The 16,987-nt window shown below is 37.4% G+C and overlaps 1 protein-coding gene across 1 annotated transcript in view; it reads left to right on the top strand.

Annotated features, from left to right (window-relative positions):
• COL4A6 (collagen type IV alpha 6 chain) overlaps positions 1 to 16,987 on the top strand; it is a 467,370-nt gene that overhangs the window by 184,094 nt on the left and 266,289 nt on the right. Inside the window, exon 3 of the mRNA XM_036460712.1 lies at positions 9,724 to 9,807. Within this exon, the coding sequence (XP_036316605.1) occupies positions 9,724 to 9,807 (84 nt within the window). The remainder of the gene's footprint in view (positions 1 to 9,723; positions 9,808 to 16,987) is intronic.

Genomic DNA, 16,987 nt, shown 5'->3' with positions numbered 1-16,987 from the left:
GGATTTTGGCATCTGTGTTCATGAGGTATATTGGCCCGAAATTCTCTTTCATTGTGTTATCTTTATCTGGTTTTGGTATTAGGGTGATGCTGGTTTCATAGAATGAGCATGGAAGTGTTCCTTCCTCTTGAATCTTTTTGGAATAGTCTAAGGAGGATATGTTTCAGTTCTTCCTTGAATGTTTGGTATAACTCTTCTGTGAAGCTATCTGGCCCTGATATTTTGTTTGCTAGCAGCTTTTTGATGACTGCTTCAATCTCTTCCCAAGTCACTGGTCTATTGGGATTTTTAGATTGTTCCTGATTGAGTTTTAGAAGGCTGTATTTTTCTAGGAATATGTCCATTTCCTCCAGGTTGTCCACTTTGTTGCAATAGAGTTGTTCATAGTATTTTTAAACAATTCTGTGTATTTCTGTTTTCTCTGTTGTTATTTCTCCTCTTTTATTTCTGATATCGTTTTTTTGGGTCCTTTCTCTTTGCTTCTTTGTGAGCCTAGCTAAAGGTTCATCAATCTTGTTTATCTTTTCAAAGAACCAGCTCTAGGTTTTGTTGATCTTTTATACTATATTTTTGGTCTCTATGTCATTTATCTCCACTCTGGTCTTTATTCTTTATTATTTCCTTCCTTCTGCTTACACTGGACTTTGTTTTTTTTGTTTTTGTTTTTTAGCTCTCTTTCTAACTCTTTGAATTGTAGGGTTAGATAATTTATTAGAATTGTTTCTTGGGTTTTTTTTTTTTGTTTTTTTTTTTGCAGTAGGCTTGTAGAGATATAAACTTCCCTCTCAAAACTGCTTTTGCTGTCTTCCATAGATTTTGGATCGTTGTGTTTTCATTGTTGTTTGTTGCCATGATGCTTTTTATTTCTTCTTTGATCTCTCTGGTTACCCAGTCATTGTTTAATAGCATGCTATTTAGTCTCCATGTCTTTGATTTCTTTGGATTGTTTTTGTTGTAGTGCATTTCTAATTTTATGACATTGTGATCTGAGAAGATGTTTGATGTGATTTCTATATTCTTGAATTTGAATAGACTTTGCCTATGACCCAATATATGGTCTATCTTTGAAAATGACCCAAATGCACTTGAGAAGAATGTATATTCTATGGCTATGAAGTGAAATATTCTGAAGATGTCATTTAATTCCATATAGTCTAGTGAATCAGTTGGAATTGATATTTCTTTACTGAGTTTTTGCTTATAGGATATGTCCAATGGTGATAGTAGGGCATTAAAGTCCCATACTATTGTATAATTGTATATGTATTCAATTTCTCCGTTGATATCCTTCAGAAGTTGTTGTATTGTTTTGTGTGTGTGTGTGTGTGTGTGTGTGTGTGTGTGTGTGTGTTTATATATTTGGGGGTTCCTATATTGCGTGCATATATGTTTACCAGAGCAATTTCTTATTGCTCCCTTTAGTTAGTATTATGAAGTGACCTTCCTTATCTCTTGTTATGTCCTTCATTTTGAGATCTAATTTGTAAGATATAAGTATTGCTACCCCAGCTTTTTATCATTTCTATTTGCCTGAAATACCTTTTCCCATCACTTCACCATCAGTCTGTGTGAGTCCTTTTTTTTCTGAGGTGAGTTACCTGTATACAGCAGATATATGGGTCATGTTTACTTATCTAATCTGTTACCCTATGTCTTTTGATTGGTTGATTGGGGCATTTAACCTATTTACATGTAAAGTTATTATTGATAGGTACTTGTTTGTCTCTATTTTTATTCTTTACCCCTGTCTTCCTTCTTCGCTTCCTTTTATTATTATTATTATTATTTTTTACAACAGACCCTTTACCCTTTAGCATTTCTTGCATTGACAGTTTGATGGTAATAAGTTCCTTTAGTTCTTTTTTGTCTGTGAAGCTCCTGATTTCACCCTCAATTTTGATTGATAGACTTGCTGGGTACAGCATTCTTGGATTCATATCCTTCCTTTGCATTACTTTGTATATTTCATTCCATTCCCTTCTGGCCTGATGTGTTTCTGTTGAGAAATCAGTTACTAGTCTGATTGGGGATCCTTTGTAGGTAACTTTCTGTCTCTCTCTCTGGCCACTTTTAAGATTCTTACTTTGTTGTTGGTGCTTGCCAATTTAATTAGAATGTGCCTTGGCTTTGGTTTTTTACAGTGCATTTTGTTTGGAATTCTGTGAGCTTCTTGAATTTATATGAGGGTTTTTTCTTCTTCTTTATATTAGGTAAATTTTCTGTCATTATTTCTTCAAACAGATTTTCTATTTCTTGTTTCCTTTCCTTCTGGCACTTTTATTATGTGGATGTTGTTTTGTTTCCTGATATCCAAAAGTATTCTTAGGCTCTCCTGCTTTTTTTTTTTTTCTCCCTAGAAGCTGCTCTTCTTGGGTATTTTTTCCTATCTTGTCTTCTACCTCACTGATGTGGTCCTCTGCTTCTTATAGTCCACTGTTGGTGTGTCCTATTGAGTTCTTTATAGCAGTAATGTCATTTTTCATTTCTTCTTGGTTCTTCATTTCCTCTGGTTTTTACATATTTTGTTGAATTTGTCTTCCATTCTTTTTTAGTGACCTTATGATCATTATCTGAATTCTTTCTCAGACTTGTTGTTGCTTGCTTCCATTTCATTTACTTCCTTTTCTGGTAATGCCTGCTTCTCTTTCATATGTGGGCTTTTTTTGTTTCCCCGTGATCTCTCTTCTCAGAGCATCTGGTTATGAAGTGCTATCTCTCCTGCATTGATTTAAAGGCACAGAGTACAACACAACAAAGTACAACACACAAGACACTGAACATAAATATGTTCACAATACTAATAACCTCAAATAAAGGTTACCACCAGAGAAAAGAGAAATTGGGGATAAGAAAGAAAGAAGAGGAACTAAAAAGAAGAAGAAAAAAAAGTGCAAAAATTAAATTGGGAAAAGAAAAAAAAATAAGTAATACAGAAAATAAAGAGAATAAAGAAGAAGAGGGGAAAAACTATTTATATGGGGAGAAAACTCCAATAGAACAGCCACTAATCCCAACAAATGCCAGCAACAAATACCTAGAGATGAATGCAAACTACAAGTAAGTACTAATATCAAGCAAGGTGAAGGAAAACAAGCAAAAACTAACAAAAACAAAACAAAAAGAAAATGTGAAACAATCTCACAAACAAGCATAAAAAACAACATAATTAACAATGAAACAAACAACAACAAAAGGACAGAGAGAAAAATATTTTGATAGTGAAGAAAGAGAAGAGAGCAGTGTGTATGGACTTAGAGCAGGGGATTGGAAATTAGATATATAAGTACGGTGAAATTTTAACAGGGCGTAAAAAGGAGAAATAAGGAAAATCAAAAGCAGGAATAGGGTCAGAGAAACAGGACATAAAAATGGGAAAAGTGAGGAAGAGAATTTTGGCATAAATGTAAAGTTGAGGTAGAGTAAAATGATGCTAAAGGAAAGATGAAAATAGAATGTAGAACACTAATCCCAAAATAAAGAGAAAGCAAAATGACACTTTAAAAAAAGGTAAAATAGTAGTAGTAATAATACTGGCTAAAAATAAAATGTAATAATTAAAATGGTAAAATCAGCCAAAACCGGTTTGGCTCAGTGGATAGAGCGTTGTTCTGTGGACTGAAAGGTCCCAGGTTTGATTCTGGTCAAGGGCATGTACCTTGGTTTCAGGCACATCCCCAGTGGGGGGTGTACAGGAGGCAGCTGATCGATGTTTCTAACTCCCTATCTCTCTCATTGATATTTATAGCTCTCTACTCCTCTTCCTTTCTCTCTGTAAAATATCAATAAAATATATTCTTTTTTAAAAAAAGGTAAAAGCAAGTGAGGAAAAAAAAATAAATTAGTTTATGAAAAAAATAGAAATGTGCAGTAGTGAAGGTCATTCACTTCCTCTACTATTCTGTTTGGCATACCTGTTTCCTAGTCAGGACAGTATTAAAGTTCTCTGCATTCCACTGCTCCTGAGTGTTGTAGGCCACAGTCCTGATTTTCAAGCAGGCAATACTTCTTTGTTTCTTATACTCCTTTATTTGTGTTTACACAAGAGTTAATTTGTGATGCAATCCCTGGATGGCAGTGTTTCTGGAATGACCTCTGGGTCTATAGGTCTTATCTACCTAATGTTTAGATCTTGTTTTCCCTGTGGCACTTAATACTGTTTGGGGGAATGGATTGCCCCAGAGCTGCTTCCTTGATCATTATTTCCTGCTCTGATCCCCAGGTTGCACAAAAACGACTTTCCCCTGCAGTCTCTTAGAGTGTCCCAAATTGGGTGATCTTATGTATTGGGCTTCGTAATCAAAAACAAGGATTTAAGGAGGGGGAAGAGAGAGAGAGAGAGAGAGAGAGAGAGAGAGAGAGAGAGAGAGAGAGAGAGAGAGAGAGAGAGAGAGAGAGAGGAGCCAGAGTATGTGTATAAACTCCGGCACTGCAGTGCAAGTCTGTGCAGTCTTTTTTTCCCCTTGAGTCTAAGCAGCCAGCACACTGCTAAAAATTTTAAGCTGGCCTTTTGTGCCCAGTTCAGCTATGGTTTGCATTTTAGAGTTCCCTTCTGTTAGCAGCCCTAAGGATACCCTTCCACATTTGTGGATCATGCCAGCCCCAATGGCCATGGACTTTTCTAGGTGCAGACTTCCCCAGATCGTCCAGTTCCCACTGTGTGCATTTCTCTTTCCTTCCCAGAGCACAGACCGCACCTTATCCCAGGCAAAATCTGACCTTTCCATGAGGAGGCACAGAGATCCTCTGAATTCATGTGCTTGTGCTGTTTGCGGGTTGGTGTTCCAGGTTCACAGCTTATTCCTGGGTGCTGTTGTTGTATGTTCCCTGGATTTTCAGGCTTCTGACAATATCCACTCTCCCCTTTAAGAGGCACAGTCTCCATGTCAGAGCTGATTGCTTTGGGAGTGATCCTAGCAGCAGTGGAGGCTGCCCTGTCAAGGGAACCCCATCCAGAAATCCCCTGGAGTATAGCTGTCCCTCCACTCACAAACTAACACTCGCTGTGTGACCACACACTCTCCTTTCGTTCTCTCACTCACACACTATCTTGCAGTCTTCTTTCCTGTTGGCATCCATCTTACTTCCAATGTTGATTTTTTTAAAAGGCCAAAGAAAAAGGCACTTCTCTTGAGATTCTTCTTTTCCTGACTTCTTACTTTCAGGCTACTTTCTGAAGCTAGTGTGAGTAGATCTAGTGGGGGGGAAACCCAAGAAACAGAGAATGAGGATACCTAATTTCTTATCACAACTCTGATACTTAACTTCTTATATTAAGGAAGTAATCAACAGCCGAAACTCCATTTCCTTGTGTTTAAAATATGAATCAGTAATTGGGTAAGCATCTATTATACATTTGCAGACACAGTACTATAGATGCTGTAATTATAAATCACTAGAGACCCGATGCACAAAATTCATGCACAGCGGAGTGTCCCTCAGCCTAGCCTGCACCATCTCCAATCTGGGACCCATTGAGGGATGTCCGACTGCCCATTTAGGCCTAATCCTGGAGGGTGTCCCGGATCAGGATGGGGGTTCCCTTGAGGTTTCCCTTAAAGAAACCTGATGTTATTGAAACTGCATAATTTTATGTTGTATAAAAATTTTAAGGAGTGTTCAATAGCCATTTATTGAGCTAATTCAAGAAGTTCTTATATTTTGAGGACTGTCTTGGTTACCAGGCTTGATTTTCTACCACAAAACTGAAATAGGTATTTTAGATATATGGTAAGGTGTAGAGACATTCACAATACCACTATGGTTTCATTATCACTTCACCTACCCTCTTAGACAGTGAATTCTTCTGAGGAGAACTTGGTTTGTTCACTGTAAGGAAAATCTAAGCCTCAATTTCCTTAACTATAAAATAGGAATAAGACTATTTTAACTCCTAGGATTTTGTTGTGTTAGAGGTAATGCCCCTAGCAAAATGATTGGCAAATATAGTATGCTCAATGTATGCTAGCTGGCATCCCATATAATAAAAGAGTAAAATGCAAATTAATCATAACTCCACTACACTGAGAAGCCATGTCCACCAGCCATGCCTGCCAGGCAATCAGGAGCAAGTATTCAAATTAACCCAACCAAAATGGCTGCAGCCGTGGAGAGAGCAGAAGGGAGGCTTGGGTTTCTCCTGCGATAGATGAAGCCAAGCTTTCCGCACAACCTGGCTTGCCCAGGCCTCCAGTTAAGGCTACAAAGTTTCAATTATAGAAGATACATAATCCCAACTGAAATGGCTGGGGCCAGGGAGCTGGAGAGGGCAGGAGCCTAGGGTTTCTCCCAGCAATGGAGGAAGCCAAGCTTCTGCAGCCCTGGCTGGCCCAGGCCTTCATTCCAGGCTACAAAGTTTTAATTATAGAATATACATAAATCCCAACAGAAATGGCTGCCACCACAGAGCTAGCAGGAGGCTTGGCTCCACTCCAGGCTACAAATTTTCAATTGTATAAAATAAATAAATCCCAAATACCAGGACCTCTGCTTGGTTTGCCAGGGGTTGTTGCCAGCCTGCAAACCACCACAGGTCCCTCACCCAGGCCACCCTATGCCCCAAGAGAACCCTGATCTGGAACACCCTTCAGGGCAAACCTGCTGGCCCCCACCCATGCACCAGGCCTTTATCATATCTAATAAAAGAGTAATATGCAGATTGACCATCACTCCAACACACAAGATGGCTGGCCCCATGTGGTCAAAGATCCTGCCCCTATTTGGGCACAAGATGGCCAGCAGTGGAGGGCAGTTGGGGGGGTACCATGCCTACAAGGGAAGGCAGTTGGGGGTGATCAAACCTATAGGAGAGGGCAGTTAAGGGGTGACCAGGCTGGCAAAGGAAGGAAGTTGGGGGCAAACAGGATGGCAGGGAGAAGTTACACATCAATCAGGCTGGTAGGGGACTGGTTAGGGGGTGATCAGGCTGGCAGGCAGAAGCGATTAGGGGCAATCAGGAAGGTAGGCAGGCAAGTGGTTGGGAGCCAGCAGTCCTGGATTGTGAGAGGGATGTCCAATTGCCTATTTATGCCTGATCCCTATGGGGTCCCAGATTGGAGACGGTGTAGGTTGGGCTAAAGGACACACACACCCCGGCACAAATTTCATGCACCAAGCCTCTAATTTATTTATTAAAAAAAAAAAATTCTATCATTTTGATATATGTAAATATGTACTTTATGTTTATTATTTACCACAAGTAAAAGGTCAGGGATTGTTATCTTTTTTTATTTTTTTTAACTGTTTCACTTCATTACTGCTGTGTATGTGCTCCATGTGAGTGACATACATGCTTATTTAGGTGTGTTCCAACTTATTGAGAAAATTGCATTACATCTCGCCATAGGAACAGATCTCCAACATAACCTGAAGACCTACTGATACTAGCATCTGAGGGTCTAAAGAGGGGTTGAATTTTGAGAGGAAAGAACAGAGCATTCCAGCATAGGAATGACACCAGTAACATGGCCTGGTTAAACAGGGGTTGGAGTGAACCCATACAAACCAAGTTAGGGCAGAGACGTCCCCAGAGCCTGGTCCTGTCATGTTCCCTGGAAGCCACTCCTTGTATGCCTCTCCCCCTCACTGTAACTAAAGACTCCTGGGGGAACTGCCAGAGCTGGCATTACAGGAAATTGTTTGTGGCCTGTGAGGTTTCTCCGGTTCCTTTCCTCAGTGACAGAGGACAGTGATGATTTCCTGTCTGTTAGCTGCATGCTAGAGATCAGGAAACTTTTGATTCATGACATGATTCTATGGAACACCTAAAAGTCATTGTTTTGAAGTTGGCCAAATTTCCAAACAGATACCGCTTCAACTTTGGCAGTGCCTGTTGAGTCCTCTTTCTTTCAAGTGGATGACTTTTATCATTTAGTAACATATTGTTTTTTCTTCTTACTAATGATATATGCTCATTGATGACTATTTGGAAAGTACAGAAATATTTGAAAAGCAAATACAAAATATACATTATCTGAATAAATGTAGTACTCAGCATTAGAGAAAATGACCACATAGGTAAAGGTTAAATTGAATGCTACTCTTTCTATTTTTTCTTCTGTGCCAGCCCCCATTTTCCTACTCCTACATTACCTCTTGATCCCACCCTTATAAAATTTGCCTATCTTATATACCATAAAATGGAGGGCAAACTGCAAAGTGTACAATAGCACTTATCATGTCACATATCAAAGTTGTTTTTCAAGTTGTGTGTTATCAGGAAGATGTTTAGAATTTAAAATAGCAATATTTGTCATAGCTCTGCCATCACTACCTTATTACTGAGATATTGTGGTAATAAAGTGCTATGAGAATATCTAAAGATATAAAAGACCATCTAAGAAATTCACAGTGCTCCTTGGAATTGGGAAAAGGCTCACAAGAAAGATGCAAGAATGATTGTGAGACTGGCTCATAAATGTTCCCTTCTTTTTTATAAAATAAATAGCAAACATTAAACAAAAGGTTAAATGATACTAAATCCATCCCAGCAATCAAGTTCTTATTACAGGTAATAGTTAAAATTTATATTTTGCTTTTTTTACAAAGTGGTTAGGTTCAGAATGGCAGTTTCTTCATTTTTGAGTTTTCACATTAAGTGTCTGCTAGACACAAAGAACTTAGAAAACACTAAGGGCTAAGGTCAAGACCCCGGAGTTAGACGTTGGTTCAAATTCCAGGTCTTTTCATGTGGTCATCAAACATTCCTTATGTGCCATCCACTGTTTTAGATATTGGGGATACAATGTTGGACAAAATAGATAAGGTCCCTAACTAACACAGAGCTTACATTCTAGTGGGGCAGACAGAATGCTTAATGTGGAAAAGATAAGTGATATGATTGTAAGAACTGGGTGCTCCCTTAGGCTGAGTGGTCAGGATTGAACTGAGACCAGCATGATGCAAAGAGGCCAGCAGTAAAAACATCTAAGGAAGAACATTCCAGGCTGAAGTAATAGCTAGGGCAAAGGCCCTGAGGTAGAAACAGGCTTAGGTTTTTAAAGAGAATGAATACCAGTGAATTGAAGCAGAGTAAGCCAGGGAGAGAATGAGAAGATGAGGTTGGAGATGGTCAGCGCATGTCAGGAGCATGCAGGGGGTCTTGTAGAAATTAAGCTAATAAAATAATAACAACAACTATTAACACAGAAGAAAAAATGAAGTTATATAATTTGAAGGATACTGTACAATATCACCTGAAGTATTTGGATCTAACTGGGCATAGGGGTATTAGTGAATTTGAATTGTGTGTTAAAAGTGGAGCCTGAGGAGAACAATTCTGAGATCAGAATACAGAATGCCCATTTTTATCTATCACTGCATTTCTAGCACTTAATTTTTCAAATTCTCTATTACAACCACTGTTTTCTCAATAATTGAAAATACATAAGTCCAGTGAGGCACAAGGCTATGTCAAGGGTCTACTAGTATTTCGAACTGCATGTAAAGAAATTCACTTGTACTTTGTGACTAGAATTTCTACCAATGAGGTGGTAGCTGAGCTACAAACCAGCTACCAAACTAGTTATTGAGTGAGGAATAAGCCTGACCTAAAAGGGTGTGAACTTAAGATGACTTTATTTCATGTGACTCATGACACCATCAAATAAGTTTAATTGGTTAGGAGAAGTGTGGCCAAGGGTTAAGTTCCTTGGGGTAACACTGATTCTTGTTTCACATGGTTTACTTTCTTTCTCCCTCTCTCTCTCTCTTTTTTTTTTTTAATAGGGAGAGAAGAAATCCTATGGAAAGCCATGTGGAGGCCAAGACTGCAGATGGGGCTGTAAATGCTTTCCTGAGAAAGGAGTGAGAGTAAGTTGCTTTTTTCATTGTTGAAAACAAACAGTTACAGAAACTGTTACCTGAAGTATGTGTGTTTTCTTTAGAATTAAACTGCTTAGAATTTCCTCTTATGACACTGGAACAAGCAAAGCAATGATGACCAGCTGGAAGAAGCTTTGCTAACTAATGATAGGCATAATTAAGTTGGTTGAAGTCTCTGAGGGACCAGGAAGAGGTTTCCTTTATTGACTCAATGCCAAGGTTTCCTCGAGGTTTCATCTGAAATATTTGCAAAAGACAGTTAGGTTGTACAGAACCAGATTATGATATGTTTTTAGATATGTAAAATTGTTATAGCTCATTTATATTAATGTGGTTCTTTCCTATCACTCTGGGGACTAAGTGGTCGAATTGTTATCTACAGAGTAGGAATATGACTCATCCAATATCAAGAATGCATGGTAGCCATAAAGTCTAAAAATATGAGTGAGTATAGAAAAAGAGTGATTTATAGATAATATATTAAAACAGAATATGTTTAAAATATTATGTAATATATTCAATGTAGTGTCCCCTATTAGCTATGCACAGTTCAAGTTGATGTGCAAATGTAATAAACACAGTGCATTGATGCAGCATTTCCATCAATACTTGTATATACAGGTGCGATTATTTGTATTTCTGATTTTTACGGAATAAATCTGTATCCCTAGTGTAACTTGGGAAACTATTCAAGGGGAGGTTCAATCTATAAAAAAATATATAAGTGTTTCCAGAATTTATGGCCACGCTATGAAATTCAGATCTTTCAACTTTCAGCCTTGTATTTGCACTTTCATACCTCTCAAACAAGCATAAGAGCTTACTCGGTCAAAGGGACGTAACACAAACAGGTCAACAAAACCCTCAAAAATATCCAAATGGGGAACAGAGTGACTATTCCACCTCTTGTTAATCATCTTCCATTTTCAGTAAAGTGAAATGTCAAACTGTGCCAGAATTAAAAGAAGAAAATAAAAAGCCATCTTGTCATAAAAAATAACCAGACCAATTTAACATTAAAGGCATAGACCTAGAGAATCATAAAATATCAGAAAAGGAAGGTAACTTAGTCAGCTTTCTCAACTTATCCACTGATTGTACAGAGACTCTGAAAAGGAAAATTACTTTCTGGAGTCATACAGAAAATTGATTACAAATTTGGACTATTTGTAATCCTGGGTCCTTTGATTTCTCCCCTATTTACTTTACCCACTACTGCCTCCCAGGTAAGTTATGTTCACTGTAGCCACCAAGACCCATGCCCTTGTCTTTGATCTACAACCAGGAAATACTTTAGGAAAAACAATTCTAGAGGCTGAGTGTTGACCCATGAACCAAGAAGTCCCCAGTTCAATTCCAAGTTATGGCACATGCCTAGATTTCAGGGTTGCCCGGTCAAACCCCAGTAGGGTGCATGCAGGAGGCAACCAATAGATGCTTATCTCTCAGAGATGTTGCTATCTCTCTTCCCTCCCTCTTCCTTTCTTTCTGAAATCAATAAAAACATTAAGGGGAGGGGAGAAAACATATTTCTGTAATTTAAAAAAGAAAAAATGATTCTGCAATAAATATATGAATACATTCTTTTATTTTTTGTTAAATGTATTGTAGTGACATTGGTTAATATATAGGTTTCAAGTGTACATTTCTATGACACATGATCTGTATAGAGAAGGGCAAAAGTAGGTTTACTGTTATGATTACATGAAACAGTTTATTCCTGTACTAGAGACCCAGTGCACGAATCCGTGCGGGGGTGGGGGGGGGCTTTTTGGTGACTTGCAGGGATCAAATATCAAGAATGCATGTATGTTTATTCCTGGTATCATTGCCAAATTCATTTATCAAGTCCAACGCCTCCTGCAGCTCCTACCTGCTGCTCCCACTCATTCTGGCCCCACTGTGCCTGCCGCAGGCTCATGCCCAATCAGTCTCAATTGGGAGAGGCTCATGTTGCCATAGCAGCAAGCTAACCTAACAGTTGGAGCATCTGCCCCCTGGTGGTCAATACACATCATAGCTACTGGTGGACCAGTTGACTGCCCCCTGATGGTCATTGCACATCATAGTGATTGGTCAATCAGTTGACTGCCCCCTTGTAGTCAGTGCATGTCATAGCAAGTGGTTGAGCAGCCTTAGCATATCATTAGCATATTATGCTTTGATTGGTTTTTCTGTTGTTCTGCCTTTTGGTCTATTTGCATATTACCCTTTTATTATATATGATTACATATTTGTATTACAACTGTAAACTTTTGCCAACCCTTGAATATTACATTGTGTCTCCACCACCCAAAGACAAATCATCCTCAACAGCAAGCAATGAAGACAGTACATAAGTCTCCCTTGATGCTCTCTCAGTCCCACTACTGTCTTTCCCATCTCTCTGTGCATAATCAGAGACATGTACAAGCATGTATTAAAAAGTATCATTTTCTGTTTTTTTCCCCTCAAAATATAATCATATGTATATCTTCTTTTTAAAAAATATATTTTATTGATTTTCCACAGAGAGGAAGGGAGAGGGATAGAGAGATAGAAACATTGATGAGAAAGAAACATCAACCAGCTGCCTCCTGCACACCCCCTACCAGGAATGTGCCCACAACCAGTGTACATGCCCTTGACCGGAATCGAACCTGGGACCTTTCAGTCCACAGACCGACGCTCTATCCACTGAGCCAAACTGGTTTCGGTTATATATATATATATATATATATATATATATATATATATATATATATATATATCTTCTGTGTCTTATTATTGTTGATTTCCACTTAATATGTCCTTAAAAATTTTTTCTCTACCCCATAGTTTAGTCCAGCCATTCCCCTTTTAATTAACACTAAGGTTGTTATAAAGTTTTTGCTATTTTAAAAAATGGTAGTGCAGCATTGGAAGTCCTTGAACACGCAACCTTGTATGTATCTCAAGCATAGATACTAAGGATCAGAATCACCATATATAAGTGCAATAGGCATTTTTAATTTTCAAAGCTAATGCTCAATTACCCCACAAAGTAGCTATTATAATTTACACTGGAATCAGCATAGTAGAAGAATGCCTATGTTTCTATACCCTTTCCAGCATTTGATATTTTTACTAATGTGGCCTAAAATTATCTCAATTTGCACACTAAGTGTGAAGTTAAGCATCTTTTTACATATCCATTGCATTTTTGTATTTCTTTTTTTTAATTTTTATTTTATTGTTTAAAGTATTACATATAGTAGTATATATATCTCCTTTTTTCCCACAATGACTTTCCCCCAGCTTCCCCTAGCCACGGTCACATTCCCTCATCCCACTCTCCCAAGTGTATTGTGTCCATTGGTTGTACTTATATGCATGCATACAAGTCCTTCGGTTGATCTCTTTCACCCCAACCAAACACTCCCCAGCCTTCCCACTGTAATTTGACACTGTGTTCAATGCTTTACTGCCTCTGTCTCTATCTTTTTTGTTAATCAGGTTATAATGTTCTTTATTTTCCATAAATGAGTGAGATCATGTGGAATTTTTATTTCATTGCCTGGCTTATTTCACTTGACATAATGCTCTCCAATCCCATCCATGCTGCTGCAAATCCTTTATATAGTGGCATAGTATTCCATTGTGTATATGTACCATAGTTTTCTAATCCACTCACATGCTGACAGGCATCTAGGCTATTTCCAAATCTTAGCTATGGTGAATTGTGATGCTATGAAAATAGGGGTGCATATATCTTTATTATTGGTATTTCTAGTTTCTAGAAATATATTATTGGAGGTGGGATTACTGGGTCAAATGGGAGTTCCATTTTTATTATTTTGAGGAAACCCATACTGTTCTCCACAATTGCTACTCTAGTCTGAATTCCCACAAGCAGTGCACGAGGGTTCCTTTTTTCCCCATCCTCATCAGCACTTGACATTGGTTGATTTGTTGATGATAGCCATTCTGAAAGGGGTGGGATGGTACCGCATTGGCATTTTGATTTGCATTTCTCAGATAATTAGTGACATTGACCATGTTTTTATGTCTCTTGGCTGACCCTCTGTCTTCTTTCGAAAAGTTTTTATTTAGGTCCATAGCCCATTTCTTTGTTGGATCATTTGTCTTCCTATTATTAAGTTGTATTACCTCAATGTAAATGTAGGAGATTAAACCTTTATCAGTGATAACATTTGCAAATATGTTCTCCCATACAGTGGGCTTTCTTGTTGTTTTGTTGATGGTTTCTTTTTCTGTGCAAAAGCTTTTTATTTTGATGTAGTCCCATTTGTTTATTTTCTCTTTAGTTTCCATTGCCCCAGGAGCAGCATCAGTGAAGAAATTGCTTTGGCTTATATCTGAGATTTCTCTGCCTGTGGATTTCTTTAGTATTTTTATGGTTTTCTGTCTTATGGTTAAGTCATTGACCCATTTTGAGTTTGTTTTTGTTTATGATGTAAGTTGGTGATCTAGTTTCATTTTGTTGCATGTATCTGTCCCATTTTCCCAACATCATTCATTAAAGAGACGGTCTTGTCTCAATTGTAATGTTCATGCCTCCTTTTTCAAATATCAATTGTGCATAGTGGTTTGGGTCAATATCTTGATTCTATATTCTATTCCTTTGGTCTATATGTCTGTTCTTGTGTCAGTACCAGGCTGCTTTGAGAACAGTGGCTTTATAATACAGCTTGAAATCTGGTATTGAGATCCCACCTACTTTACTCTTCTTTCTCAGGATTGCTGTGGCTATTCTTGGTCTTTTTTTTGTTGTTGTTGTTCCAGATGAATTTTTGGAGAGTTTTTTATAGGTCTGTGAAATATGCCGCTGGTATTTTTAATGGTGAGTGCATTGAATCTATAGATTGCTTTGGGTAGTATGGACATTTTAATGATGTTGATTCTACCAATCCATGAACATGTTATGTTCTTCCATGTGTTTATGTTTTCCTCTATCTCTTTTTTCACTGTGCTTTAGATTTCCACATATATGTCTTTTACCTCCTTAGTTAAGTTTATTCCTGGTATCTTAATTTTTTTGGTGTGATGGTAAATGGGATTACTTTTTATTCTTTCTTTCTGTAAGTTCACTATTGGTGTATAGAAAGGCCATAGATTTCTTGGCATTAATTTTGTATCCTGCCATATTGCCAAATTCATATATTAAGTTTAAAAGTTTTTTGATGGGATCTTTAGGGTTTTTTATGTACAATATCATGCCATCTGCAAATAAGGACAGTTTTACATCTTTTCCAATTTGGATGCCTTTTATTTATTCTTCTTTTCTGATCACAATGTCTAGTACTTCCATTACTGTATTGAACAGGAGTGGTGAGAGCGGGCATCCCTGTCTTGTTCCTGTTCTTAGGAGAAATTGTTTTAATTTTTGCCCATTGGGTATCATGTTGGCTGTGGGTTTGTCATATATGGTTTTTATGATGTTGAAATATGGTCCTTCTATTCCCACCATACTGAGAGTTTTTATAAAAATGGGTGTTGGGTTTTGTTAAATACTTTTTCTGCATCAATTGATATGTCTATGTGGTTTATATCTCTCAATTTGTTTATGGGTTGTATCATGTTTGTTGATTTGTGGATATTGTACCATCCCTGCATTCCTGGGATAAATTCTACTTGGTCATGGTGTATGATCTTTCTGATGTACTTCTGAATCCGATTTGCTAGAATTTTGTTGAGTATTTTGGCATCTGTGTTCATGAGGGATATTGGCCTGAAATTCTCTTTCATTGTGTTGTCTTTATGTGGTTTTGGTATTAGGGTGATGCTTGCTTCATAGAATGAGCTTGGAAGTGTTCTTTCCTCTTTAGTTTTTTGGAATAATCTGAGGAGGATAAGTTTTAATTCTTCTTTGTGTGTTTGATAAAACTCTTCTGTGAAGCAATCTGGCCCTGATATTTTGTTTGCTGGCAGCTTTTTGATGACTGCTTCAATTTCTTCCATAGTTATTGGCCTATTAAGATTTTTAGATTCTTCCTGATTGAGTTTTAGAAGGCTGTATTTTTCTAGGAATATGTCACTTTGTTGGAATAGAGTTGTTCATAGTATTTTTTTAAACAATCCTTTGTCTCTCTATGGGATTTGGTGTTATTTCTCCTCTTTTATTTCTGATTTTGTTTATTTGGGTCCTCTCTTTTTGCTTCTTGGTGAGTCTGGCTAGAGGTTCATCAATCTTCTTCATCCTTTCAAAAAAACAGCTCTTGGTTGATCTTTTGAAATGTTGTTTTTTTTTTCTTTCTTTCTTCTCTACGTTTTTTTCTCCACTCTGATCTAATTTCCTTCCTTCTGCTTATACTGGGATTTTCTTGATGCTCTCTAACGCTATGAGTTGTAGGGTTAGGTAATTTATTACCATTCTTTCTTGTTTTTTGTGTGTTTTGTTTGTTTTGTTTGTTTGTTTGTTTGTTTTGCAAACTTCCCTCTCAAGACCGCTTTTGCTGTGTTCCATAGATTTTGGATTGTTGTGTTTTCATTGTCATTTGTTGACATGATGAGTTTTATTTCTTCTTTGATCTCTCTGGTAACCCAGTCATTGTTTAATAACATGATATTTAGTCTCCATGTCTTTGATTTCTTTGAATTATTTTTATTGCAGTTTATTTCAAATTTTATGACATTGTGATCTGAGAAGATGTTTGGTATTATTTCTATCTTCTTGAATTGGAAGAGACTTTGTCTGCTTGAAAATGACCCATGTGCACTTGAGAAAAATGTATATTCTGTGGTTTTGGGATAAAATGTTCTGAAGATGTCAATTAATTCTATCTAGTCTAATGAGTCATTTAGGACTGATACTTGTTTGCTGAGTTTTTGTTTAGATGATTTGTCCAGTGGTGATAGTGGGATATTAAAGTCCCCTATTATGATTGTATTGCTGTCAGTCTCTCCAGGAATTTTTTTTTTTTTTTTTTATGTATTTGGGTGCTCATGTATTGGGTGAACATATGTTTAACATAGTTATTTCTTCTTGTTGGATTGTTCCCGTTAGTATTATGAAGTGGCCATCCTTATCTCTTGTTATGTCCTTCACTTTGAGATCTAATTTGTCAGATATAAGTATTGCTACACCAGCTTGTTGTTTTTTGTTTTTGTTTTTATTTATTTCATTTCCATTTGCCTGAAAAATCTTTTTTCTATCTCTTCACCTTCAGTCTGTGTGTGTCTTTTTTTT

The sequence above is a fragment of the Pipistrellus kuhlii genome, unplaced genomic scaffold (genome assembly GCF_014108245.1).
Source record: "Pipistrellus kuhlii isolate mPipKuh1 unplaced genomic scaffold, mPipKuh1.p scaffold_m20_p_33, whole genome shotgun sequence".
Lineage (NCBI taxonomy): Eukaryota > Metazoa > Chordata > Mammalia > Chiroptera > Vespertilionidae > Pipistrellus > Pipistrellus kuhlii.
The sequence above is the reverse complement of the archived record's forward strand: the minus strand, read 5'-3'. Positions and strand labels throughout refer to the sequence as shown.